Here is a 26381-nt window from a genome sequence, read left to right on the forward strand (position 1 = left end):
AGACCTGGATGAACTCGAAGAGATAGAGTTACCGGCTTTCCATCATCAGGGTGTTTCCCAGTGTGAGCATGCTGTGGGAGTGAAGCGCTCGAGCCAGCACGAGGTCTCGGTCAACCCATTACTCCACCATAATTGGGAAGAGACACAGAACGGTGACCCGGCCGTGCGATTGGTCAAAGAAAAGCTAGCACAAGCTGAGACCCATCTTGGCCCAGATGCTCCAGAAGAAGCCCAGCAGCTGTGGAAGGAGAGGGGACGACTGTTCACCTACCAAGGCAAGCTCTGCAAGAGATATGTCAACTGGCGAACGAATGAACTCGTCTGGCAGATAGTGGTCCTGCAGAGGGATGCTCCAATGGTCCTAGCAGCTTATCATGATAACGCAGGACACTTCGGGTGGAAGAAGTTGGAGACCCTACTCCGTGATCGGTTCTACTGGGTGCACATGAGAAAGACAGTCGAGAAGTGGTGCCGAGACTGTGGTCCGTGTAACTTGAGGCGGAAGGATGATGCCGGCCAGAGGTCTTCCCTACAGCCAATTGTCACGAAGCAGCCCCTGGAGTTGGTGGCCCTGGACCATGTGAAGTTAACACCAAGCCGGTCAGGCTATGTGTACGCCCTCACCATTGTGGACCATTACTCTCGTTTCCTGGTAGTAGTGCCTGTGAAGGACCAGACAGCCAGAACAGCAGCTAGAGCATTTCAGGCATACTTTTGCCGACCTCACGGTTACCCTGAAAGGGTACTGACTGATCAGGGTCCTGCATTCGAGGCAGAAGTGTTCCAAGAGTTCTGTAACATGTACGGTTGTAAGAAAATCAGAACCACACCGTACCACCCTCAAACCAATGGATTGTGCGAGAAGATGAACCATGTGGTTATTGATATGCTCAAGACTCTACCTTTGGAAGAAAGGAACCAATGGCCAGAGAAGTTACCAGATCTGGTAGACTTGTACAACCATATCCCGGTAAATTCGACCAACTGCAGCCCTGCTTACCTGATGCGAGCCAGACCTGGCAAGTTACCTGTAGACTTTGAGATGGGGACTGTGTCACCTGAGGCGGTTCAGGAAATAGAGGATTGGGATACCGAACGGCAGCAGCAGTACCGTAAGATCCAGGAATGCGTAGAAAGGAGCCTGTCTCAAGCAGGAACGAGACAAGAGCAGCATTACAATCAAACAGCGCAAGCAACTCCCTTAGCACCTGGAGAACAAGTCCTCAAGAGGAAGCGGAGGGCGCATAAATTGGATGATCAGTGGGAGAAGGAACCCTACACCATTATCCCCTCCAACTTTGATAACAGTAAGGTATGCCTCATAAGCAAGGATGAAGACAAGACCTATCAAGCAGTTTCTCGCCTGAAAGCGTGCCCTGAACGGTGCAGGATCCAAAGGGAAGTGGAAGAAGTACAGGAAAGTCCCCAAAGTCAAGAAAAAGAGGAGGAGATGATCCAAACAATCCTTGGAAAATTCCCCAAAACTTGGACCCGAATAAACAATGCCATAGTGGTACCAGTTTTGACGTTCCCGCAGTTGGTCGAGCCAGAAACAGAAGAGGTTCCAGATCCACCTAAAGAACCGTCCGCTCCAACACAAGATGACACGCCAGCAGTGGAACCGGAGGTTCAACACCCTGCCAGTGGCGAACCTGCCGTACCCTTGGCGAATCTGAGATCCTGTAGGCAACCAACGTGCATCCCTGTCAGGGTTAGGCCTACCAATAACACGGGGGGGCAGACACTCCAAGCAGTCAGGGACAAACCCCAGAGCTACGCCGGTCCCAACGTAGCACTCGGGGACAGCCCCCTCCAAGGTATAGAACATAGAAAATAAAATACCTAACAGAATGTAAATAGTTATGTGAAATGTCTGTAATGTTGTGTATAAAAATGCTTTTTGTCTTAGGTGATTAAGTAAATGGACAACTGGGCCACTGGACTATGGGTGGCCAACACCTAAATTGTTCATAGTTAGCACCTGTGTGCTCAATACCCCTGAAGAAAAACCCGTCCGGCGTGCATAGAGTGGGGTCATCAATGCTCTGACGCACGCCCAGAGCCTACGTTGGGGGTTTGATCGCGGCGGGTCCCCCATGGAGCAGTGTAATGGACACCCGGCAGGGAGCCACACTGGACTCTTATAGTAGTGTTTAAGTTTGTAACGTTTAAGTAATGCGCCTCCCATAATGGGATGAAATGTTGTAACCTGTTTTGTTTTGTCTCTACAGTCCGGGAGTACTGAATTTAACTAAGGGGGAGTGTGGCGCCCCAGGACCTGGTCGCCACAACAGCATTGCCCTCCCAAAAGGGTTAATGCTGAGCCTGGAGGTAATTGGGAGGTCCATTGGCCAGCAAGTTTAACATCCAACGCAGTTCTCCCTCCGGCCAGCAGGGGGGCTCTGAACCTGGAATTCCAGGGAGCCTTCCTCAAGTCTGACCAGAGGGAGGAAGTAGTGGTCAGTCTGTAGAGAGAGGTGCTAGTGAGCAGACGCAGAGTGAGTTGTCCTGTGGATCTGGGGCCTAGAGCTAGAGTAGCTTGGCCCAGGGAAGCAGGAGCAGCAGAGAGGCACAGAAGAGACTCGGACATCGGAGTCTGTGGCCACCAGGGCTTAAAATACCCCTGGTAGCCGAATCCGAAGGGCAGGAGAGCTGCAAGCACCTGGCCCATATACATCCCGAACATACAGCTGCAGCATCAGGGCCCGGTGTGGACTCCAGCAGAGAAGCACCAGTGAGGGCCTGCGCAGCCTGCTACAGAGGGAGAGGGACGTACCATCGGTCCCAGCAGCAAAGAGGGCCATTGCTGGATTCAGAGAAGCAGGGTCCTATCATAACAAAGAAAAGCACAGGAGTAGGCCTCATACTCAGCTGGTCAGAAAGATCACCCCAAATACTTCCAGGCCGACCGGATCCCCATCACCACCTGTAACGGTCTCCCAGGACTGGACTGTTCCCAAAGTAAAAGAGGAAAAGGTAAAGAGACTATTGTTTGTGCCTGGTTCTTTCATTGCCTGTCGGCCCTGCACCGTGTTAGCCACCCAACACCATAGACTTTCACGAGCACTAACAGTGTCCCCGGGGCTCCGCTCCACCTGTGGGGAGCAGTACCACCATTGCTGCTATATCATCACCACGGAGGCCTCACACAGCAGCGGCGGCTTAATAGCCGCAGACCACAGGTGGCGTCACGAACACAAACTTTACTCATCAAGCCACATACTCTACTGACACCCACCAGGGCCACAGAGCCGGGCCCAGCCACCACTGACTACCACCGGACTAGTCCGGCCCGGCACCGGGTGTCGCATAGCCCTGGGGTGGGCGAGTCACATCCATACATGCCATTTGAAGAAGGTTTGTACTGTCTCGCAGCACAGTCTTAAGAGCATAGAGCAAATACCAGGCCACAGGCCACACGAGGATAGCCTCACAGAGCTGGAAATAGGCATCAACCCAGCAGGTGGTCCAGTATCTGCTTATACTGTATCTGTGCAAGGAGGAACAAGGGGAGCACTACTAGAATTCTACAACCTATTTGAAATAGACTCCACGAGGGTGGCATGAGAGCCTGACATCCTATAGTGGGACCTTTTTCTTACAGCCCAGCACCATGCAGCTACTTTAGCATTAACCAGAGAACACCAGAGTTGACCAGTCCACCATTGATGCCCCTTTATTACACATCTGTTTCACTGAGGAATTATGACAGATGTGAAAGAGTCTGGAGCTACTGTGGTGGATATTATGCAGCCTGCAGCATCTTCCAGATGATTTGACAGTGAATCAGTGATGGTTTAGAGAGGAATATCCATGGAGGGTCACACAAACCATCATGTGACAGCCACTGATTGCTGAATGAGACCAGGATGAAATTCTCAGAGCCATTGTCAGACCTTTCACAGTGCAGTAGGCCTTGCTTCCTACTAGTACAAGGTAAATCCTGGCCTCATATGACTAGATTGTGTAGGCAGTTTCTGTGAGACAAAGGCCATTATGTATCCATCATGATCCCATGAGCTGTATCCAACTGAGAACTTCTGGGACAGTAATATTATATCCAAGCTGCTCAGTAGTGCCACACACTTTTCAGTTGCTCATTGTTGCCCTCATCCAGGTCTGGGAACAGTTTCCTCAGAACACCACACGTCTTCTTATCAGGAGCACGCCCAGTCATATTACGAGCTGCCATGATGAAAATCCACTTGTGATTACATTTTTTTTCATTTGGATCTCAGGATGATTTGGAATTTAGTCTTCATTCGGTTGATGGTTATGGTTTCCGTTGACCATTCAAGTTTTCGCTGAATTACACAATTTATGCAAGATTTCCAACTTGAATCTTGTGTTCATGGACAAACAATGTGTGATTTTAGTTGTACTGTTAGTATTTTGGGTCAGTGTAGTTGTATACGGCTGTAATTGTGATGACATTTATTTAGAAAATATTTCAATTCTAACTCATCACATTTTTTTAATCTATAACATTGTATAACATGTTTTCTACGATCCTAGAGCAACAGCCGTACTAATCTGGCAATCTGTCCTTAGGAAATGAAGCTTTTGAAGTTATTTGAATCATCTGAGACTCACCTGAAATGGTATTACTAATCCTGACAAAAATACGTTCAAAGTCGGCAAAATCACTCCATGAGGACTGGAACATGTGCATAAAACTGTTCACAAAGAGGTTTTCCATCCTGTAAAATATGAAATCGAACATTATATTAATATACAGTACATTTTGACATTTACTAAATATTATTTGAATTTTTAGGTAATTTTCTTTTTTCTAAAAAACTAGCAGGATAACTTCTAAAAGTAGCTGTGGCACAGACGATGTCAGGGGAGAGAATGATTGGTGCGGTTTTCAAGGTTGATATTTCTGTTGGGACATCTGATTACTACAAAGCCGGTAGAATTTCAATTGTTGTTTTATGGTGTGGCGCCCTGGACTAGCCAGGTCGTCACAGGGACTACAACACAACACATCCCACCCCGAGATAGGCACATCAGCCAGACACAAATCCTTGTTGCCTCCCTCCAGGGGCTGATGTCCACACCAGGTGGGGTGGAGCCAGGCGGTTGGCCCCACCCACTGAGGAGTTCAAAGTCCTGGAGGCGGGAAAAGGAAGCAGTTGTTAGGGAAGTGGTAGTAGAGGAGCAAAACTGACCGTGTCCGGGTACGTGGCCCGGGCACCGAGAGCAAGGTTGGCAGACGGTGGTGGCCATCTGCAGGAGAGGCAGATCGACGCGGAACCGTAGGACCGGGGTCGGGCGGTGGCCCGCCAGTACCGAACCGGGGAGCGAAGTGAAGCCAGCACAAACCGGCAGGGCCTGTGGACCCCGACCAGGCTTGGAGTCGCCGTTAAACAGGTCAAATCCGTTAGTGACTGGAACCCCAGGGGTTTCCTAGCAGCCAAGACCCGATTGAAGGCAACCGTCCAAACAGCAAAAGGGAAATACAGCTACCGCCACAGCTAGAGTTCCCAGGGCCAGAGCCTGCGGGCAAAAGGGCTCCTCCGGCACATATCCACGCTGGTGAGCGGGTTACCGGTGGGAAGCCATCGGGACCGAACACACAAAAGGTGCAGGGAAAGGCAGCCACCACCAACCGTCCGGGAGAAGCCACAGCAGCCGGCAGCGAGACCCGTCCATCCAGCCGTTTGTTTTACCAGAGACTTTGCATCCATTTGTGGCTGAGTGAGTACTACCGTGCCGACCGGCACCGCGCTGCGCAGTCCAAGCGACCCTGCACCTTGCCGACCCTGCCTCCCCTTCACCTCACCGGGCCCCGGGACAACCACCCCTACCCACGGAGGGGAAAACAACATCCCAGCTGCTCCCTGCCATCGCTCCCGGGATCCCCGTCACCAGCAGCGGTGGTGCCCCAACATCACCACAAACCGTGGGTGGCGTCATGGACCAAATCCCCAAACCAAACTACCCCTTTCACTCACGGGCGAGGAGCGCGACTCGAGTCCCCGGATCCGGCCCACCGCTCGAGCCACCGAGCAGCAGCAGCAGCGCCGGACCCGAGCGTGGTGAGCGCAGCGCCCTCCCCGCCCGCGACAATGGCATATCCAGCCATGTTTGTAGGTTTATTAGAAAAATTGTCCTTACAGATATACTTTAAAAAGGTTTCCCTGTAATGCTGGTGTGGCGCCCCTGAGGCTTCCGTCGCCACAGGACATTGCACCCCATCCAGCGGTGTGATGCCCCATTCTGGGTGAGGAAAGGAGTGAATGCCGGTCCCCTGGTAAATCTACACAACACCCATTGTTAGGTACATACTGGGACCAGGGACAGTGGCAGTAACCCTCTCATGCTGCATGCTGGGAGGGGCCGTAAGACATATCCCTGCTCCTATAGGGTACAGCTTAGCAACTGGGGAGGTGGGAGGAGCCACCAGAGAGCAGACAGAGAAAGTAAGGTCAAGTTTGAGTAGTCTGAGAAAGAGTAGGGAAGGAGGAGGAGGTCTGCAGGAGGCAGACGAGAAGGAGAGAAGGAAAGACAGCTCTAGTCAGTCAGGAGCTAAGAAGAAGAAAGAGACGCTTCCTGGTGAAGATCCTGGAACTCAGAGGGTCCAGGTGACACCAAGCAGAGAGAAGAAGGGATTCGAGGGCCACGAATAGCTGTTGAGCTGTGGTGGCCTGCTCCACAGGAACATCGGTGGAGGGATCAAGCTGCAACAGGGGACGGTCCCTAGAAACCGGAGGAGTGCAAAATCATCTCCAAACAGTAAAAACCGAGGCCCAGGGAAAGTTGTACACTCCCCGGGCCGCAGCCCACAGCAGAACCTCTAGAAAGGGGAGAATCATCCGACAGGTGACCCCCCCCAGCCTGGAGGCTGTAGTGGAGGCCGAGCAGGTTCATCCTAAAAGAGCTAGGCTTAGGAAGACAGCTGAAGACAGAGACACCTTAGAGAGAAGGGTACCGGTTTTCATTCCTGGAACCACCCAGAAACGGCGGAGGTCCCTGACAGTGGGTTCCAGTCGTCTGAGGGCACCAGTGAGCTCCTACCAGGATGTGTGAGTAAAGAACTTGAAACTGCACCCTTGGTGTTGCCTCTGTTATTCCGTCTGCCTAGACTTTCACTACACCATAGACTCTCACGAGCACCAACTGTGCCCCGAGGTACCGCTCCACCTGTGGGGAGCAGTACCACCATTGCTGCCATATCATCACCCCGGAGGCCTCACACAGCAGCGGCGGCTTTATAGCCGCATACCACAGGTGGCGTCACGAACACAAACTTTATTTACTCCCAAGTCATCAGCCATATTTAAACTGACACCCACCAGGGCCACGGAGTCGGGCCCCGCCACCACTGACAACCCTCGGACTAGTCCGGCCCGGCACCGGGTGTCCCATAGCCCTGGGGTGGGCGAGTCAACTTTTGGCGTCACGAACAGGATTTCGTGCCCGGCGCCCACCGGGTACTGTGCGCCTTTGAAAAGACTGTGTGTTTCACTGTGAATACTGCCGCCATTAGCGCTGCTGAGAGCGGGAAGAAGGGGGGCGTGCCAGAAGAAAGGGCGCGAAAAGCAGCCCCGCCCCCTTGTCTAGAGAAAGAGCGCGAAGCAGTGCCCGCTATGGAGAGCGGAGGAAGAAGATATGGCGCGCTAAGAAACTGACTGGCAGTTAAAGCTGCTGTTTGGAGGAAGAGAGAAAATGGCTCCTGTAAGCGGAGGCCAGGGGGAGCTCACCTGGATCAGGCCTGTGACTGCCGCTGAGCTGAAGGCTGAGGTCGGGAGGATGGCTGACAGGATGAAGGAGCGGGAAGTTACCAGCCTGCTGCTGAGCAACATTAAAAGTCTGCTACAAGAAGAAGCGACGAGCCTGCTGCTGGGAGATCGTGCAGAAGGAGACGCAGAGAGAATGGCGTCCACACGCAGTGATCCAGAGCTAGACTCCACTGACTGGTGGGGCTGGGAGATGGACCAGTGGTGTGAAAGGCTGCAGGCGAAGGTGATGCAGCAGATCCGGCAAGCGACGCGCGGAACAGCGACCGCCAGAACACCGGAGATGCTACTGAGGGGTGAGTTATCTAATGCCCCCGCCGGTGCGAGAGCCCCAACCCCCGCTGCCATGCCCACGGTCCCTGGAAAGATGCCCGGCACGGCGACGCTGATCCAGGCCGCAGCCACGCCAGGTGCGGCCCGCCAAGATTTCGCCGCCGGAGCGACGCCCATCCAAACCGCAGCAGCGACGCCAAGCCCGGCCCGTGCAGCTCAGGCCCCAGCAGCGATACCCCGCTCGGCCAAGCAAGATCCCGCCGCAGCGGCAACGTTAATCCACGCCGCAGGTGCGGCCCGCCAAGCCCAGGCCGCAGCCACGCCAGGTGCGGCCCGTCAAGAACCGGTCACAGCAGCAACTCCAATCTGGGCCGCCGCTATGCCAGGCGCGGCCCGCCAAGACAGGGACGCAGCTCTGATACCGTCATCTCGCAGCAGCCCCACAACGGCTGGAGAACAGGACCAAGGGACTCAGACCAGTCTGAGCACGGCCTGCATGCTGTCCTGGGCCCTGCCGTAGCAGGACCACAGCCATTGAAGTAAAGAAAAGAAAAAGGAAGAACTGAACTGTAAATAGACCCTGTCTGCCCCTCATCCTTGGTGAAGATGTTCCCTTTTGTTTTGCCCTCATGTTCTTTTTGAACATGACACCCTTTCCTGCCTTACTGCCCCGTGTACTTTTTGAAGATGTCACCCCCCTTTGTTTATATGTACCGGGCCACGGAACTGGAATGTGGTCCCCGGTGAATGTATATGTGTCCTGTGTTACCAGGCCACTGGACTTAGTGGCTGGTTCGTTTTCTTTGCAACGTTAAAGTACCTGTGCCTCCCATAAAGGGATGAAAAGTTTTAAAAATGTTTTTGTTACTTGCATGTAAAAATTTTTTTTGCAGTTTCTTTCCACATTTTCTGTTGTTTTTCAGCCCAAAGACGTGCTGGGATTCGCTGTGGGGGAGTGTGGCGCCCCTGAGGCTTCCGTCGCCACAGGACATTGCACCCCATCCAGCGGTGTGATGCCCCATTCTGGGTGAGGAAAGGAGTGAATGCCGGTCCCCTGGTAAATCTACACAACACCCATTGTTAGGTACATACTGGGACCAGGGACAGTGGCAGTAACCCTCCCATGCTGCATGCTGGGAGGGGCCGTAAGACCCATCCCTGCTCCTATAGGGTACAGCTTAGCAACTGGGGAGGTGGGAGGAGCCACCAGAGAGCAGACAGAGAAAGGAAGGTCAAGTTTGAGTAGTCTGAGAGAGAGTGGGGAAGGAGGAGGAGGTCTGCAGGAGGCAGACGAGAAGGAGAGAAGGAAAGACAGCTCTAGTCAGTTAGGAGCTAAGAAGAAGAAAGAGACGCTTCCTGGTGAAGATCCTGGGACTCAGAGGGTCCAGGTGACACCAAGCAGAGAGAAGAAGGGATTCGAGGGCCACGGATAGCTGTTGTTCCTGTGGAGCAGGCCACCACAGCTCATCGGTGGAGGGATCAAGCTGCAACAGGGGACGGTCCCTAGAAACTGGAGGAGTGCAAAATCATCTCCAAACAGTAAAAACCGAGGCCCAGGGAAAGTTGTACACTCCCCGGGCCGCAGCCCACAGCAGAACCTCTAGAAAGGGGAGAATCATCCGACAGGTGACCCCCCCCAGCCTGGAGGCTGTAGTGGAGGCCGAGCAGGTTCATCCTAAAAGAGCTAGGCTTAGGAAGACAGCTGAAGACAGAGACACCTTAGAGAGAAGGGTACCGGTTTTCATTCCTGGAACCACCCAGAAACGGCGGAAGTCCCTGACAGTGGGTTCCAGTCGTCTGAGGGCACCAGTGAGCTCCTACCAGGATGTGTGAGTAAAGAACTTGAAACTGCACCCTTGGTGTTGCCTCTGTTATTCCGTCTGCCTAGACTTTCACTACACCATAGACTCTCACGAGCACCAACTGTGCCCTGGGGTACCGCTCCACCTGTGGGGAGCAGTACCACCATTGCTGCCATATCATCACCCCGGAGGCCTCACACAGCAGCGGCGGCTTTATAGCCACATACCACAGGTGGCGTCACGAACACAAACTTTATTTACTCCCAAGTCATCAGCCATATTTAAACTGACACCCACCAGGGCCACGGAGTCGGGCCCCGCCACCACTGACAACCCTCGGACTAGTCCGGCCCGGCACCGAGTGTCCCATAGCCCTGGGGTGGGTGAGTCACCGGGTTCACATATAGCGACAGCGACAACGACCTTGTAAGTCGGTGTTATGATCGCTGCTTAGCTGTCAAACACAGCAGAAGCAGCAGCGATCATAACGACATAACGACACGCTGTGCTATATGTGCAGAGAGCAGGGAGCCGCGCACACTGCTTAGCGCTGGCTCCGTGCACTCCTAGCTACAGTACACATCTGGTTAATTACCCGATGTGTACTGCAGCTACATGGGCAGAGAGCAGGGAGCCGGCACTGTTAGCGAGAGCGGCGGACGCTGGTAACGAAGGTAAATATCGGGTAACCAGGGAAAGGTCTTCCCTTGGTTACCCGATGTTTACCGTGGTTACAGCTTACCGCAGCTGCCAGATGCCGACTCCTGCTCCCTGCTCGCTTAATTTCGTCGCTCTCTCGCTGTCACACACGGCGATGTGTGCGTCACAGCGGGAGAGCGACGACCAAAAAATGAAGCTGGACATTCAGCAACGACCGGAGACCTCACAGCAGGGGCCAGGTCATTGCTGGATGTCACACACAGCGACAGCGATGGGACGTCGCTGCAACGTCACAGAAAATGGTGATGTAACAGCGACGTTGTTGTCGCTGTCGCTATGTGTGAACCCAGCATTAGTCATTGACATGTCACTGTTTCCTGATTTTAGCAATTAATTACTTGATTCTAAGGGGTACTTTGCACACTACGACATCGCAAGCTGATGCTGCGATGCCGAGCGCGATAGTCCCCGCCCCCGTCGCAGATGCGATATCATGTTGATAGCTGGCATAGCGAACATTATCGCTACGGTAGTTTAACATGCACTCACCTGTCCTGCGACGTCGCTCTGGCCGGCGATCCGCCTCCTTATTAAGGGGGCGGGTCGTGCGGCGTCATAGTGACGTCACACGACAGGCGGCCAATAGCAGCGGAGGGGCGGAGATGAGCGGGACGTAAACATCCTGCCCACCTCCTTCCTTCCGCATTGGTGGCCGGAACGTAGGTAGCAGATGTTCCTCGCTCCTGCGACTTCACACACAGCGATGTGTGCTGCCGCAGGAACGAGGAACAACTTTGGACCATCGCAGCAAGGTAATTATGGTTTACGCCGACGCTATACCGATGATACGATTACAACGCTTTTGCGCTCGCTAATCGTATCATCTAGGCTTTACACACTACGATGTCGAGAGCGACGCCGGAAGTGCGTCACTTTCAATTTGACCCCACCGACATCGCAGCTGCAATGTCGTAGTGTGCAAAGTACCCCTTAGGGTGGTGTCACACACAGCGATGACGACAACGACGTCGCTGCTACGTCACCATTTTCTGTGACGTTGCAGCGACGTCCCGTCGCTGTCGCTGTGTGTGACATCCAGCAACGACCTGGCCCCCGCTGTGAGGTCGCTGGTCGTTGCTGAATGTCCAGCTTCATTTTTTGGTCGTCGCTCTCCCGCTGTGACGCACACATCGCTGTGTGACAGCGAGAGAACGACGAAATGAAGCGAGCAGGGAGCAGGAGCCGGCATCTGGCAGCTGCGGTAAGCTGTAGCCACGGTAAACATCGGGTAACCAAGGGAAGACCTTTCCCTGGTTACCCGATATTTACCTTCGTTACCAGCGTCCGCCGCTCTCACTGCCAGTGCCGGCTCCTGCTCTGTGCACATGTAGCTGCAGTACTGTAGCTAGGAGTGCAGGGAGCCAGCGCTAAGCGCGGCTCTTTGCTCTCTGCACATGTAGCACAGAGACGCTTGTCGTTATGATCGCTGCTGCTTCTGCTGTGTTTGACAGCTAAGCAGCGATCATAACAGCGACTTACAAGGTCTCTGTTACGTCACAGAAAATGGTGACGTAACAGCGACGTCGTTGTCGCTGTCGCTATGTGTGAACCCAGCTTAACAATTAGGCCTCGCTCACACCACCGTATAAATCGGATCAGTGCTGCTAGCCAATATTTTTTTAGCAATGAATACCAATGAGGCAGTACTGATGATTGACTTTTTTTTACTGACAAAATCTGTCAGTGAAAAGAAAATCACAGCATGTTGCAATTTCACTTCAAAATCGGATGGGTGCGAGAATAAAATTAGGATGACAAACAGAGCCACAAAATAGAATTCAATTGTTATGGATGCATCACAATTCTCACAGAAAAAACGTAAATGATCCTGTAAATCATTAATAGCTGTTGTTTAAAAAACAGATGGCATACAGACAACACACAGATGACAAGTGAGAAAAAAAAGTCCTACTTTTCTGGATGAAAATCAAACTGATTTTTTATACGCTCGTATGACCCTAGAATAATTAGCACATTGTATGTATAACTAAGTTGACATGTCCTGTAATCATCCGTGTGAAATGGATCCAGCAAACAAAAAAAAATAAAAGACCCCAAAAATGTTGCAGTGCATGTTTTTAGCTGGACAGAACACTTGTGTCTGCACAACTTTTTTTTTTGTTCTGCTAAGATAACTAATTGCTGCTGGATCAGTTTGAAAGAGAAATAGATGATTACAGGACATATGGACTTAAGCGGGCTTTACACGCTACGAGATCGCTACAGCGATCTCGTTGGGGTCATGGATTTTGTGACGCACATCCGGCCGCTGTAGCGATGCCGTTGCGTCTGTCACCTATGAGCGATTTTGCATCGTCGCAAAAACGTGCAAAATCGCTCATCGGCGACATGGGGGTCCTTTCTCAAATATCGTTACTGCAGCAGTAACGAAGTTGTTCCTCGTTTCTGCGGCAGCACACATCGCTCCATGTGACACCGCAGGAACGAGGAAGCTCTCCTTACCTGCCTCCCGGCCACAATGCGGAAGGAAGGAGGTGGGCGGGATGTTCGTCCCGCTCATCTCCGCCCTATTGGGCGGCGGTTCAGTGACGCTGCAGTGACGTTGCTGTGACGCTGAACGAACCGCCCCCTTAGAAAGGAGGCGGTTCGCCGGTCACAGCGACGCTGCAGGGAAGCTAAGTACGTGTGACGGGTCCGGTTGATGTTGTGCGACACGGGCAGCGATTTGCCCGTGTCGCACAACAGATGGGGGCGGGTACGCACGATGGCGATATCGGTACCGATATCGCAGTGTCTAAAGCGGCCTTAAAATGTGAAACTAGGAGACAGATCCTTACAACAGTTCTTCAATTATTCTAAACTTCAATTAGCTATATCAGAACAGGATCCACCAGCAAATCACTTCCAAGTTACTGACTGCGGGGCTATAGAATCATACTACTAATATAAGAATTCTTCTGACCCTCCAATGTCATAGATTTGTTACAAATTCATTATTCTGCCCTTACACCTTAAAGGGAACCTGTCATGTCCCCAATGCCCTCCAACTCAACAGAATTCGTATATGTATTACTAAATTCCCTGCCTTAGAAGCCCTTTATAATGTTAGTTACTTAAATCCATGACTTAAAAAATGTATTTAGAAGCTTCTTTTCCTTATGCTTATTAGAGCTTTGACTAATTTGATGACCGGCATCATCGCCAGCTCCCTGTAAATCTCACGCATGCATGTTGTTCTATTTGGCAGTGTCATTACACCTCTGAAGCCGGGCGTAATTGTCGCGGGCGGAGGAGGGGACGCCGCGCTCTCCCACTGCTCGGGTCCGGCTGCCGCTGCTGCGGCGGCCTGCTGCTACTCGGTGGCTCGAGCGATGGGCCGGATCCCGGGGACTTGAGCGGCGCTCCTCGCCCGTGAGTGAAAAGGGATTGGTTTTTGGGATTGTTTATTGTCCGTGACGCCACCCACGGTTGTGGTGATTGTGTGGACACCACCGCTGCTCTGTATGGGGATCCCGGGAGCGGTGACAGGGAGCAGCTGAGTTGTTAGTTCTCCCCTCCGTGGGTAGGGGTTAGTTGTCCCGGGGCCCAGTGATGAGTTGGGGAATGAGGGATGGCGGGCCGGTGCAGGGCTTGGTGGGGTGCAGGGACGCGGGGGGCAGCGCTGTGCCTCACGGCACTGTGGTACTCACTCATCCTGAGACGGGGACACAGTTCTCGGTAAAACACACGGCTGGAAAGACGGTTCCCACGGACGGCTGCTGTTGCTTATCCCCAGTAGTTGACGGTGACGGTCCCTTTTCCTGCACCTAAGTCTATGTTGGTAGCGATGGGTTCCCACCAGTAACCCGCTCCCCAGCTTGGATATGGGCCGGAGGAGCCCCTCTTTGCCCGCAGGCGCTGGCCCTGAGAAACTGGTGCCTTGGCGGTGGCGGTGTCTCTCTCTAACGGTTGGACTGTTGCCTTCAATCGGGACTTGGTTGTTGGGAGACCCAGAGGTCCCCTTCACTGACGGATTTGGCAAATTCACGGCGACTCCTAGCTTTGCCGGGATCCGAAAGGCCCCTGCCAATGGTGCTGGCTTCTCTTCGTATACCGCTCCGGTACCGCCGGACCACCACCCATCCACGGTCCTTTCGGCAACCTCCAAGCAGCCTCTCCTGCAGACGGTCACCGCCGTCTGCTAACCTTGCTGTTCTCAGTCCGGGGCACACACCCGGACCAACTTCAGGCTTCCTCAACTGTCACTTTCTCTTCCACTTTTACTCCTCTCCTCTGCTCCATTACCACTTCCTTCTCCTTCACTAACTGTTCTCTATATCTCTGGTTTTCCCGCCTCCAGGGCTGTGAACTCCTCGGTGGGCGGAGCCAACCGCCTGGCCCACCCCCTGGTGTGGACATCAGTCCCTGGAGGAAGGCAACAAGGATTTTCTAGTGTAGCTTTGGTGTACCTATCTGGGGTGTAGGGTGTGGTGGTGTCATGACCTGTGACCCCTGGCTTGCCCAGGGCGTCACATTCCCCCTTAGCAAAATGCAGACCGTCCGCGGGCTGCCCGTCCAACACCGGTTTTATTTTTCTGAAAAGATATAAAAGGTAAACATAATACAAATAAAATAACTTCATCCCACATCGGGAGGTGCTTTGCTTAAATGTTGCAAACGGTTTTAAACGGTTGCGGCTGCCGCTCTCTCCCACCCAAGTAACCTGGCCCTGATGCTGCCCCTAAAACCCAGGCAGCACCCCTTGACCCCAGTCCTGCACCAAGTTACCCGAGCGGGATCTGTCCTTCCCCTCCAGAGGGTAGCCACCGGTTCCTGTGGTGGCTGAGCCGCAGCCTGCTCCACTGCGGGCCCTCCCTCCAACCTGCCTCTCCGGAGGCGGTAACGGTAGCTGCAACAAACATATTTTATTTACAAGCCACTAATGTTTGTGGTTGCCCTGCAAGTTCTCGGGCTTGTCCATAGAGAGTTCCCTATGCAACTTTTCAAAGGGTCCCCACGGGGACAACAATGCCGGCAATGGCCGGTTCCCAAATCACGGTGCAATCAGGTGACTGTTCGGTAATCATTTTTCCATTTTTCATCATTTCAAAAACTTTCAACACTTTTAAACACACACAGACTGGTGGTCCCAACGGGGACGGTGCAACGGTGCTCCGCTGCCCTACTCAGATTCTTCTGCATCTGTTGGGGGAGAGGGTGCGGCGAACACCCGGGCCTCCTGGCTGCCCCTCAGCTTTGCGTCCAGCGCAAACCACCCCCTCTCCCTGCAGTGTCGGGTGTACTGGACCAAATCGCCCGGCATCAGATTTCGACCGGGGTGCTCCTCTGGCAGGTGAGCATTTCCATCCCGCCGGGCTATAAACACTTCGGCCTCCAGGCCCGGTTCATATATGAATCCATAGCCCCGGCGGACATCAAACCGCCTCACCTGCCCTTCATACAACGGGCCCCGGACACGGAAAGTTGCCTGACGGAGGTTCTCTTTTTCCCGGATTGCACGGGCCACCAACTCCGCCTTCCTTCTTTCCCTCTCTTCAATCTCCAGGCCCAACGGTACCGGCTCCCTTTCCCAGTATGGCGCTGCTGCGAGCTCCGGCGCATGGGTCGGGCCCAACGAGACCTGTTGGACATTGCCCACTGCTGGGGATCTGGGCGGCAGGTCCCGCGGTGACTTGGCCTTAGACGCTGCCTTGCATCGGCAACCCGGCGCAACCTCAGCCGAGGTGTGGGGGATGGGCACAGGGACTTTCCGCTGCTGGGCCTTCGGCACGGAGCGGGCTATCGGCTCCGGCTCGGGGGACTTCTCGGGGGACGCCTCTGGTTCGGTTTTCGGGGCTTTCCATGGCAGCACCTCCGGTCGACTACGGGCTCCGGCTACAGGTCGGCCCGCCTGGGCGGGCATGCTGGGTATCGCTACCGGTTGCGGTGGTAGCGGGCCTAGTGGTGGGGTCACGGCTTCCGAGACGGGTGGCGAGGGAGGCAGCAGGGCGAGAGGGTTTAGACCGGGTCCCGCAGCCGCGATGACCGGCCCTTCAAGGGCATCGGGGCGTGGGTCACTCACCCTCCCTTCCTCAGCTTCCTCCTCGCGTCTCCACACGGCCGCTATAACCTCCGCCATGTCGGTCTCCCACTCCTCCATGAGGAGCTGCATTTTGACCTGCCGCCTCTGGTAGAGCTGCGCGGTCCGGATTTCCACCCACGCCGCGGTTCCAGGCGCGGGGGCTACGGTACTGCGGGACAGCATCCACATGTTGCTGGCGGCTTCTCCCAGGAACAAGATGGCTGCAGAGTCCTGGCGTCCCTGCCTTTATAGCCGCGGCTACATGCGACCAGTCGCCATTTCGTCCCTTTTAGCCTTTTTCCGGCCCCTCCTCTATCGGGGCGGGGTTTTGGCCTTCGCGCCTCTACTACTCGAGAAGACGCTCGAGCGGGAACTTTTCGCGCCAAAGATGGCGACTTCCGAAATTTTTCGGCCGGACACCTCCGGCGGTCACAAGGTGCACATCTACCCAACGGCAGAGCGGTAAGATTCTGTTCGTGACGCCAAGTTGTCGCGGGCGGAGGAGGGGACGCCGCGCTCTCCCACTGCTCGGGTCCGGCTGCCGCTGCTGCGGCGGCCTGCTGCTGCTCGGTGGCTTGAGCGATGGGCCGGATCCCGGGGACTCGAGCGGCGCTCCTCGCCCGTGAGTGAAAAGGGATTGGTTTTTGGGATTGTTTATTGTCCGTGACGCCACCCACGGTTGTGGTGATTGTGTGGACACCACCGCTGCTCTGTATGGGGATCCCGGGAGCGGTGACGGAGCAGCTGAGTTGTTAGTTCTCCCCTCCGTGGGTAGGGGTTAGTTGTCCCGGGGTCCAGTGATGAGTTGGGGAATGAGGGATGGCGGGCCGGTGCAGGGCTTGGTGGGGTGCAGGGATGCGGGGGGCAGCGCTGTGCCTCACGGCACTGTGGTACTCACTCATCCTGAGACGGGGACACAGTTCTCGGTAAAACACACGGCTGGAAAGACGGTTCCCACGGACGGCTGCTGTTGCTTTTCCCCAGTAGTTGACGGTGACGGTCCCTTTTCCTGCACCTAAGTCTATGTTGGTAGCGATGGGTTCCCACCGGTAACCCGCTCCCCGGCTTGGATATGGGCCGGAGGAGCCCCTCTTTGCCCGCAAGCGCTGGCCCTGAGAAACTGGTGCCTTGGCGGTGGCGGTGTCTCTCTCTAACGGTTGGACTGTTGCCTTCAATCGGGACTTGGTTGTTGGGAGACCCAGAGGTCCCCTTCACTGACGGATTTGGCAAATTCACGGCGACTCCTAGCCTTGCCGGGATCCGAAAGGCCCCTGCCAATGGTGCTGGCTTCTCTTCGTATACCGCTCCGGTACCGCCGGGCCACCACCCGTCCACGGTCCTTTCGGCAACCTCCAAGCAGCCTCTCCTGCAGACGGTCACCGCCGTCTGCTAACCTTGCTGCTCTCAGTCCGGGGCACACACCCGGACCAACTTCAGGCTTCCTCAACTGTCACTTTCTCTTCCACTTTTACTCCTCTCCTCTGCTCCTTTACCACTTCCTTCTCCTTCACTAACTGTTCTCTATATCTCTGGTTTTCCCGCCTCCAGGGCTGTGAACTCCTCGGTGGGCGGAGCCAACCGCCTTGCCCACCCCCTGGTGTGGACATCAGCCCCTGGAGGAAGGCAACAAGGATTTTCTAGTGTAGCTTTGGTGTACCTATCTGGGGTGTAGGGTGTGGTGGTGTCATGACCTGTGACCCCTGGCTTGCCCAGGGCTTCACATAATCTTCTCGGATTCAGAGGGGCACTGTACATGACAAGAAGTGCTGAAGATGGCTCATGTACACAATGGAGCCGAAGAACAGCCATCTTCTGCACTTCTGGTCATGCGAAATGATGCTGCCGACTACAGCTGCACGCATGTGTAAGACTTGCATGGAGCTGACGATGACGCCAAACCCTTGCAAATCATACTCACAAGGGTATGATATCATACAGAAAGGGCTGATTAGTCTGGGGAAACTAGCACCCCATTGACTAGTCAAAAGCTTAATTAGCATAAGAATAATGTGGCATGGTGGCCTCTAGTTCTTGGACTGCAGAGAAGCAGCTATTATCCAAGGGTTGGCTTTTATCAATGGCATTGAGCAGGTCCCCTGGTGTGTGATGTAATGTCCCAGGGAGGGTAGCCGAAAAGATCAGCTCCAGAGTTACACTGAATTACAGGTACAGGAACAGCACTGTGCATCTCATCTTTATAGTTTATGAGGGAGGGGACAGTAGAAGAATTTTTTATCTCTCTGCAGTACCCTTTAATTTAATGTCAATTTATTTGGCCAAATACAGCTGGATAATGTGACAATATAATATCTCCTCGTGACCTCTGGCAATAGATGCCGAAAGGAGCACATATGCTGAATCCTTTGGTTCTGTAAGTAGATAAACTGCTGGCAATGGCTTGTCCCCATCTTTGCAGGATCAATTTGTCTGTAATTTTTGTTCTATCTGGAGATAAACCGCTGCATTGAATGTTTAAAGCTATTGTCAACTACTTGGACAACCTATTGTCAATTGCTATAATTTCCTTTATGAAATAAAAACTGCCTATACTGTTCCAACGATGATGGCTCTGGGGCTCACTTGGCGTTATGTCCTGTGACTCTGCTGCCAATTACCGGCCACTTTACTCTCACTTCCTTCAAACTAAATTGGCACATGGAATAAGTGAGCTGCTGCTCTCTGACTTCCTCTACATGTCAGCTACACCCGAAGGAAGGGAGTGAAGCGGTCACTGATTCAATGCATGGTTCACGTTACAACGCCATGTGAGTCCTGGGAGACCCAGAGCAGTCATCGCTGGAGCAGTGCCAAAACCGGAGGAGAGTACAGGCTGTGTTTTTTTTATATGGGGAATATATAATCGAGAAGGGTTTGTCAGAGTAATAGGCAACCTCTATAAGAGTCTAGAACAAGTTTTTGAGTTTTTATGAATGGTGATATCGCCAAACTTCACGTGTCTGGTATGTAATGCAATGTACATGTTAACTTTTTTGCTTTTCTACTTACGCTTTTGTGTAGTTCAAGATGAAGTCAACTCCCTTTTCACTGTCAAACTGAATGTCATGGGGCAAATCACTATGGCAGTGAGCGTCAATACTCAATGGGAAGCCAGGATGCCACTCCTTCCATCTGTGGAACATAAGATTACTGTCAAAATTAGAACATACTGTATACCACTAACCTAGGTGGTTTTAGCAAGTGGTGAGTTAAAAACTTCACTAATAAAAGTCCAAATGTTATAAACCAAAACATAAAAGCTACACTGATATGTGCCAGAAACTTTTTAATAATATCATGTTACCAAATTATCTCCATACATGTTCTGGCTTTGTTGAGTCTAGCAGAGACCTAGCTGCTTGGTGGGACTCGAAGTGTCTGTCACCTTTTCAAGCTAAATAATGTGTTACTGAAAGCATTGTGCAAGCACTGGGGCACAACAAAGTTCATTAGTTCGGGACTATGGGTTCATCAAGAACCACAAACACAATAAACCTACATTTTTGTGCAATTGTAAAGTGAAAGTTTAAATATTCTATTTCATTTCTAAACAGCCATTATGAAAAAAAGACAAAATTTGTCACAAACTCGCTAGACCCTTCGTGCTCCGAAATAATTTGCCTCCACCCTGGCATCCATGTCACTGGTGGAGGGTGCACAGCTGACTTAATAAATGAAAGGTCTGTTCTGCTAGACAGCCTCATGAATGCTGGTGAGCTTAATTAAATATTTTTATTTATGTAAATCAGATCTTGTTGACCAGCCAAAATATCTAGGGACGATGTTTGGTGGTCAAAGGCAGAGCATGACGTCCAATTTACACCTCACCCTTGACATCCTCATCATGCCTTCTGACAGTTTTAAGCTGGTTATATTATATTAGATGTTCTATACACTGTGTGCAGAATTATTAGGCAAGTTGTATTTTAGAGGATTTTTTTTATTATTGGTCAACAACTATGTTCTCAATCAACCCAAACCTTAATATTTTTGGAAGTTAGAGTGGGTTTTTTTTTAGATTTGGCTATCTTACGAGGATATCTGTGCAGGAAGCTATTACTGTGCAGAATTATTAGGCAACTTAATAAAAAACAAATATATTCCCATCTCACTTGTTTATTTTCACCAGGTAAACCAATATAACTGCACAGAATTTAGAAATAAACATTTCTGCCATGCAAATACAAAACCCAAAAAAATGAGTGACCAATACAGCCACCTTTCTTTATGAAGACACTCAACAGCCTACCATCCATAGATCCTGTCAGTTGCTTGATCTGTTTACGATCCACATTGCGTGCAGAGCCACCACAGCCTCTCAGACACTGTTCCGAGAGGTGTACTGTTTTCCCTCCCTGTAGATCTTACATTTGAGGGACCACAAGTACTCTATGGGGTTCAGATCAGGTGAACAAGGGGGCCATGTCATTATTTTTTCATATTTTAGACCTTTACTGGCCAGCCACGCTGTGGAGTAGTTGAATGCATGTGATGGAGCATTGTCCTCCATGAAAATCATGTTTTTCTTGAACGATACCGACTTCTTTCTGTACCACTGCTTGAAGAAGTTGTCTTCCAGAAACTACCACTAGGTCCGGGAGTTGAGCTTCACTCCATCCTCAACCCGAAAAGGTCCCACAAGTTCATCTTTGATGATACCAGCCCATACCAGTACCCGACCTCCACCTTGCTAGCGTCTGAGTCGGAGTGGAGCTCTCTGCATTTTACTGATCCAGCCTCTGGCCCATCCATCTGGCCCATCAAGAGTCACTCTCATTTTATCAGTCCATAAAACCTTTGAAAAATCAGTCTTAAGATATTTCTTGGCCCAATCTTGACATTTTATCAAAGGTTTCTTGTTCAAAGGTGGTCGTTTTTCAGCCTTCCTTATCTTGGCCATATCCATGAGTATGGCACACCTTTTGCTTTTTGATACTCCAGTAACATTGCAGCTTTGAAATATGGCCAAACTGGTGGCAAATGGCATCTTGGCAACTTCACGCTTGATTTTCCTCAATTCATGGGCAGTTATTTTGCGCCTTTTATGCCCAACACGCTTCTTGCAAACGTTGTGGCTATTTGCCATGAAACACTTGATTGTTCGGTGATCACGCTTCAAAAGTTTGGCAATTTCAAGACTTCTGCATCGCTCTGCAAGACATCTCACAATTTTGGACTTTTCAGAGCCCGTCAAATCTCTTTTCTGACCCATTTTGCCAAAGGAAAGGAAGTTGCCTAATAATTAAGCCTTCTTATATAGGGTGTTGAAGTCATTACACCACACCCTTCCTCATTACAGAGATGCACATCACCTGATTTACTTAATTGGTAGTTGGCTCTCAAGCCTATACAGCTTGGAGTAGGACAACATATATAAATATTATCATGTGATCAAAATGCCTATTTGCCTAATAATTCTGCACACAGTGATATTCTGGTCCTGCTAGAATCTTGACTGTTTATTCTGTTTTTTGACCCAGCTCCTTAGCTATCACACTGCTACATCGCTTATATTGATGGACCTAACTGTGGACTGCCTTAACCCCTTGTTTGCATGTTTTTGTCTTTGATTACAGCATTCTGGCGTCACTCATGGTCTTGCTACTGATCTCATCTCTGCATCTGATTTGTCATCGGTACCCTTTCTCAGGTTTTCACTAGCTTATTGACCACCCTGCTGCCAAGGTGCTCCATGGGTCAGCAGCTCCTCGTTTGCAGAGGCGACCAGATCACTATACCGGGGTGAAAGGATGAACAGCTTTTCCTGGGACATGGAGTGAATACAAGGACTGTCCATAGAAGCCCTCTTAAGAGTTGCAAAATTCCACAAATAGTCCCTATCTACTTTATAAGTCAATAGTCCTTTATATGTCATTTATATGTCAATAGTCCCTATCTACTTTATATGTCAACAAAATTTGCATACAGCTCAATATCTGGAACATTGCAATCCAAATAATCACCATCAAACTTATGTATGCCCTCATACCAATGTTTGGCCAAGCTGTTGTCGCGGGCGGGGAGGAGGGTGTCAGCACACCGCGCTCACCCCTTCTGCTCGGGTCCGGCGGCTGCCGCTGCTCAGTGGTGGCTCAAGCTGTGGGCCGGATCCCGGGGGTTTCTCGAGCGGCGCTCCTCGCCCGTGAGTGAAAGGGGGGATTTGGGGTGTTGGGATAATGTCCGTGACGCCACCCACGGTTGTGGTGATTTGTAGCACCACCGCTGCTCAATATGGGGCTCCCGGGGATGGTGATGCGGAGCAGCCAGGTGTTGTGTTGCCCCTCCGTGGGTAGGGGTTGGTGATCCCGGGGCCCGGTGATGGAGCGCAGGGTGCAGGGCCTGGTGGGCGCTGTGCCTTGCGGCACTGTGGTACTCACTCAGCCTGAGACAGTGACACAGTTCTTGGTAAACAAACGGCCGGTTGGTCGCGATGGGTTCCCACCGGTAACCCGCTCCCCGGCTTCAAGCTGGGCCGGAGGAGCTCTACCCTTTGCCCGCAGGCGCTGGCCCTCAGAAACTGGTGCCCTGGCGGTGGCGGTGTCTCTGTTGTACAGGTTGGGCTGTTGCCTTCAATCGGGACTTGGTTGTTGGGGGATCTACGTCCCCTTCACTGACGGATTTGGCAAATTTGGCGACTCCTAGCCTTGCCGGGGTCCGAGAGGCCCCTGCCCTGGTGCTGACTGTCCTTTGGTACGCTGCTCCAGACCGCCGGGTCACTACCCGTCCGCGGCCCTTCCAGGAACTTCCAAACGGTCATCCCTTCAGACAATCACCACTGTTGCTGACCTTGCTGACTCCGTCCTGCACACAGCTGGACTCACTTTAAGCTTTCCTTCTGCTTCTCTTACTCCTCCTTTACTACCTCCACTTCACTTCACTACTTTCACTTCCTTAGCTCATCTTAGCTATTTACTCTTCTCCCTCCCTAGCTGGACTCCCTACTCAAGCTCTTCCCTGAGCTGAACTCCTGGTTTTTCCCGCCTCCAGAGCTGTGTCCTCCTCGGTGGGCGGAGCCAACCGCCTGGCCCACCCCCCCTGGTGTGAACCCCAGCCTCTGGAGGAAGGCAACAAGGATTTTGTTTAGCTTTGGTGTTCCTAACTGGGATGTAGGGTGTGATGGTGCATGACCTGTGACCCCTGGCTTGCCCAGGGCGTCACATTCGCCCTTAGCAAAATGCAGACCGTCCGCGGGCTGCCGTTCCAACACCGGTTTTATTTTTCTGTAAAAAGGGGTAACAAGGTTAATAAACATAAATACATTTTTAATAACTCTTCCCTTACGGGAGGCACATTTCTTAAACGTTGCAACGGTTTACGGTTACGGTTTCCGCTCTCTCCCACCCAAGTAACCTGGCCCTGATGCTGCCCCTAAAACCCAGGCAGCACCCCTTGACCCACAGTCCAGCACACGGTACCCGAGCGGGATCTGTCCTTCCCCTCCAGAGGGTAACCACCGGTTCCTTTGGTGGCTGGGCCCCAGCCAGCTCTGCTGCGGGCCCTCCCTCCAATCTGCCTCTCCGGAGGCGGCCTGCGGAAAACGGTAACGGTAAACAACATATTTACAAGCCACTAACGTCTGTGGTTGCCCTGCAAGTTCACGGGCTTGTCCATGATAGTTCCCATGCAAAAACAATTTGTAAACGGTCCCCACGGGGACAACGGTGCCGCCTCCGGCCGGTTGCAAATCACACAGACAATCAGGTGAAACTTCGGTAATCATTTTCTTCTTATCATTTTTCAACTTTCAAACACAAACTTAAACTCAGTCTTACTGACCCCTCTTACTCACAGGACGGTCTCCCTGTACCTAAGTGGGGGTCTACCTAGGTTGGGACGGGTGGACCTCCGGGGCCCGGTGTCAGTGGGGCTAGACAATGGGGTAGAGGGAACAATCGGTTCCTCCTCCCTGCTAGAGTGTGGAGCAGGCGGAGGTATAGGGGAGCTGGGTACAGGTTCATCCCTGGGCACTGGTTCTGGCTCACAGTTGACCGCTTCCACCACTTCTTCATCCACGGGTTGTGGGAACAGTATCACTGGAAGAATCACCGCGCCGTTCTGTGTAGGCCAGTCTGCTGGGAAGTCACCCATTACAGTGTGGATTACCTCTGCTGCCTTCTCTGCTGGTGGAGGAACCGGTACTTCAGCCATGGCCCTCAATGCTGGTGGGCACCTTTTTAGATGGTCCCGGGAAACTGTAGCTAGAGTGCCTCCATGGTCACGACTGATCTGGTAGGCTTTTCCATCTTCCCATTCTGTGGGTTGTATGACGTATGGGGTTTGTTCCCACTGATCATCCAGCTTGTGGGTCTTCCTCTTCCGCTTTAACACCACATCTCCTGGCTGGAAAGGACCCGCAGACGCCTTCTGGTTGAACCGGTGCTCCTGCTGTTCACGGCTTCGACTGAGGTTTTTCTCCACGTACTCCTGAATTTGCCGGTATTGTGCTCTCCTCCGACTTTCCCACTCAGCCGTCGAGGGGAGCGCTTCAGGGGCTTCCAACCCCATCTCCAGGTCCACCGGCAGACGGCCGGGCCGAGCCCTCATCAGATACGCCGGGGTGCACTTCGTCGAGCTAGACGGAATATTATTGTACATGTCGACCAAGTCGGGTAGCTTTTCCGGCCACAGGTTCCGTTCCTCCAGCGGTAGCGTCTTGAGGAGTCCCAGGACCAAATGGTTCATTTTCTCACACATGCCGTTGGTCTGGGCGTGGTAAGGAGTGGTCCGGATCTTCTTGCAGCCGTACAACTGGCAGAACTCGTGGAACACCTCTGCTTCAAAGGCCGGGCCTTGGTCAGTTAGCACCTTTTCTGGGTATCCATGGGGTCGGCAGAAATAAGCCTGGAACGCTCGAGCAGCAGTTCGACCAGTTAGGTCCTTAACGGGGACTACCACCATAAATCTTGAGTAGTGGTCTACAATGGTCAATGGGTAGGTGTACCCACTTCGGCTGGGGCTGAGCTTGACATGGTCTAGGGCGACCAGCTCCAGCGGTTGATGGGTGACTATTGGGTGCAGGGGCGCCCTCTGGCTGGTCTCGTCCTTTCTCCTCAGCGTACAGGGACCACACTCTCGGCACCAGGCTTCCACCGATTCACGCATCCCACTCCAGTAGAACCGCTCCCTCAACAGCATCTCAAGCTTTTTCCACCCGAAGTGTCCAGCACCGTCATGGTATGCCCGCAGGACAGTAGCCACATCAGCTTGAGGAACAATCAACTGGCAAATCTTCTCATGGGTCTTCGGGTTGATCAGCTCACGGTACAGCCTCCCTTGGTGTAGGTAAAGCCGTTTCCGTTCCTTCCACAAGCGCTGAGCTTCGGCTGGAGCGGCAGGGTCTATTCCCATAGCACCCTGTTCCACCAGAGTCTTGACGAGGCGAACAGCCGGCGCCCGGTCCTGAGCTTCCTGCCACTCTTGACTGGGCCGTGGGTCCAGATCCACCCGTTGCTGATGTACTTGTACCTTCTCAGTAGGTGGCTGGTGAAATGCAGGCAACTCGATCTCCTCGAGGTCGTCATCCTCGTACCCTTCTTCTGACAAATGGGGCATTCGGGAGAGTGCATCAGCATTTATGTTGACACGACCGGCTCGGTACTTTATGGTGAAATCATAGTTGGCTAGCCGGGCTACCCACCGCTGCTCCAACGCGCCCAACTTGGCCGTGTCCAGGTGAGTCAACGGATTGTTGTCCGTGAACGCGGTGAATTTTGCTGCAGCCAAGTAGTGGCGGAACCGCTCCGTGATAGCCCATACCAACGCCAGGAGCTCGAGCTTGAAGGAGCTATAGTTCTCCGGGTTCCTCTCCGTCGGCCGGAGCTT

At 52.6% G+C, this 26381-nt stretch overlaps 1 protein-coding gene across 2 annotated transcripts in view; it reads right to left on the reverse strand.

Annotated features, from left to right (window-relative positions):
• ALOX5 (arachidonate 5-lipoxygenase) overlaps window positions 1-26381 on the reverse strand; it is a 357857-nt gene that overhangs the window by 103947 nt on the left and 227529 nt on the right. For both annotated transcript variants that reach the window (XM_075348962.1, XM_075348961.1), the window contains exons 4-5: window positions 19569-19691; window positions 4594-4700 (exon numbers count right to left, since the gene is read on the reverse strand). In XM_075348962.1, coding sequence (XP_075205077.1) covers window positions 4594-4700; window positions 19569-19691 — 230 coding nt within the window. The remainder of the gene's footprint in view (window positions 1-4593; window positions 4701-19568; window positions 19692-26381) is intronic.

The sequence above is a fragment of the Anomaloglossus baeobatrachus genome, chromosome 5, assembly GCF_048569485.1.
Source record: "Anomaloglossus baeobatrachus isolate aAnoBae1 chromosome 5, aAnoBae1.hap1, whole genome shotgun sequence".
Classification (NCBI taxonomy): Eukaryota; Metazoa; Chordata; class Amphibia; order Anura; family Aromobatidae; genus Anomaloglossus; species Anomaloglossus baeobatrachus.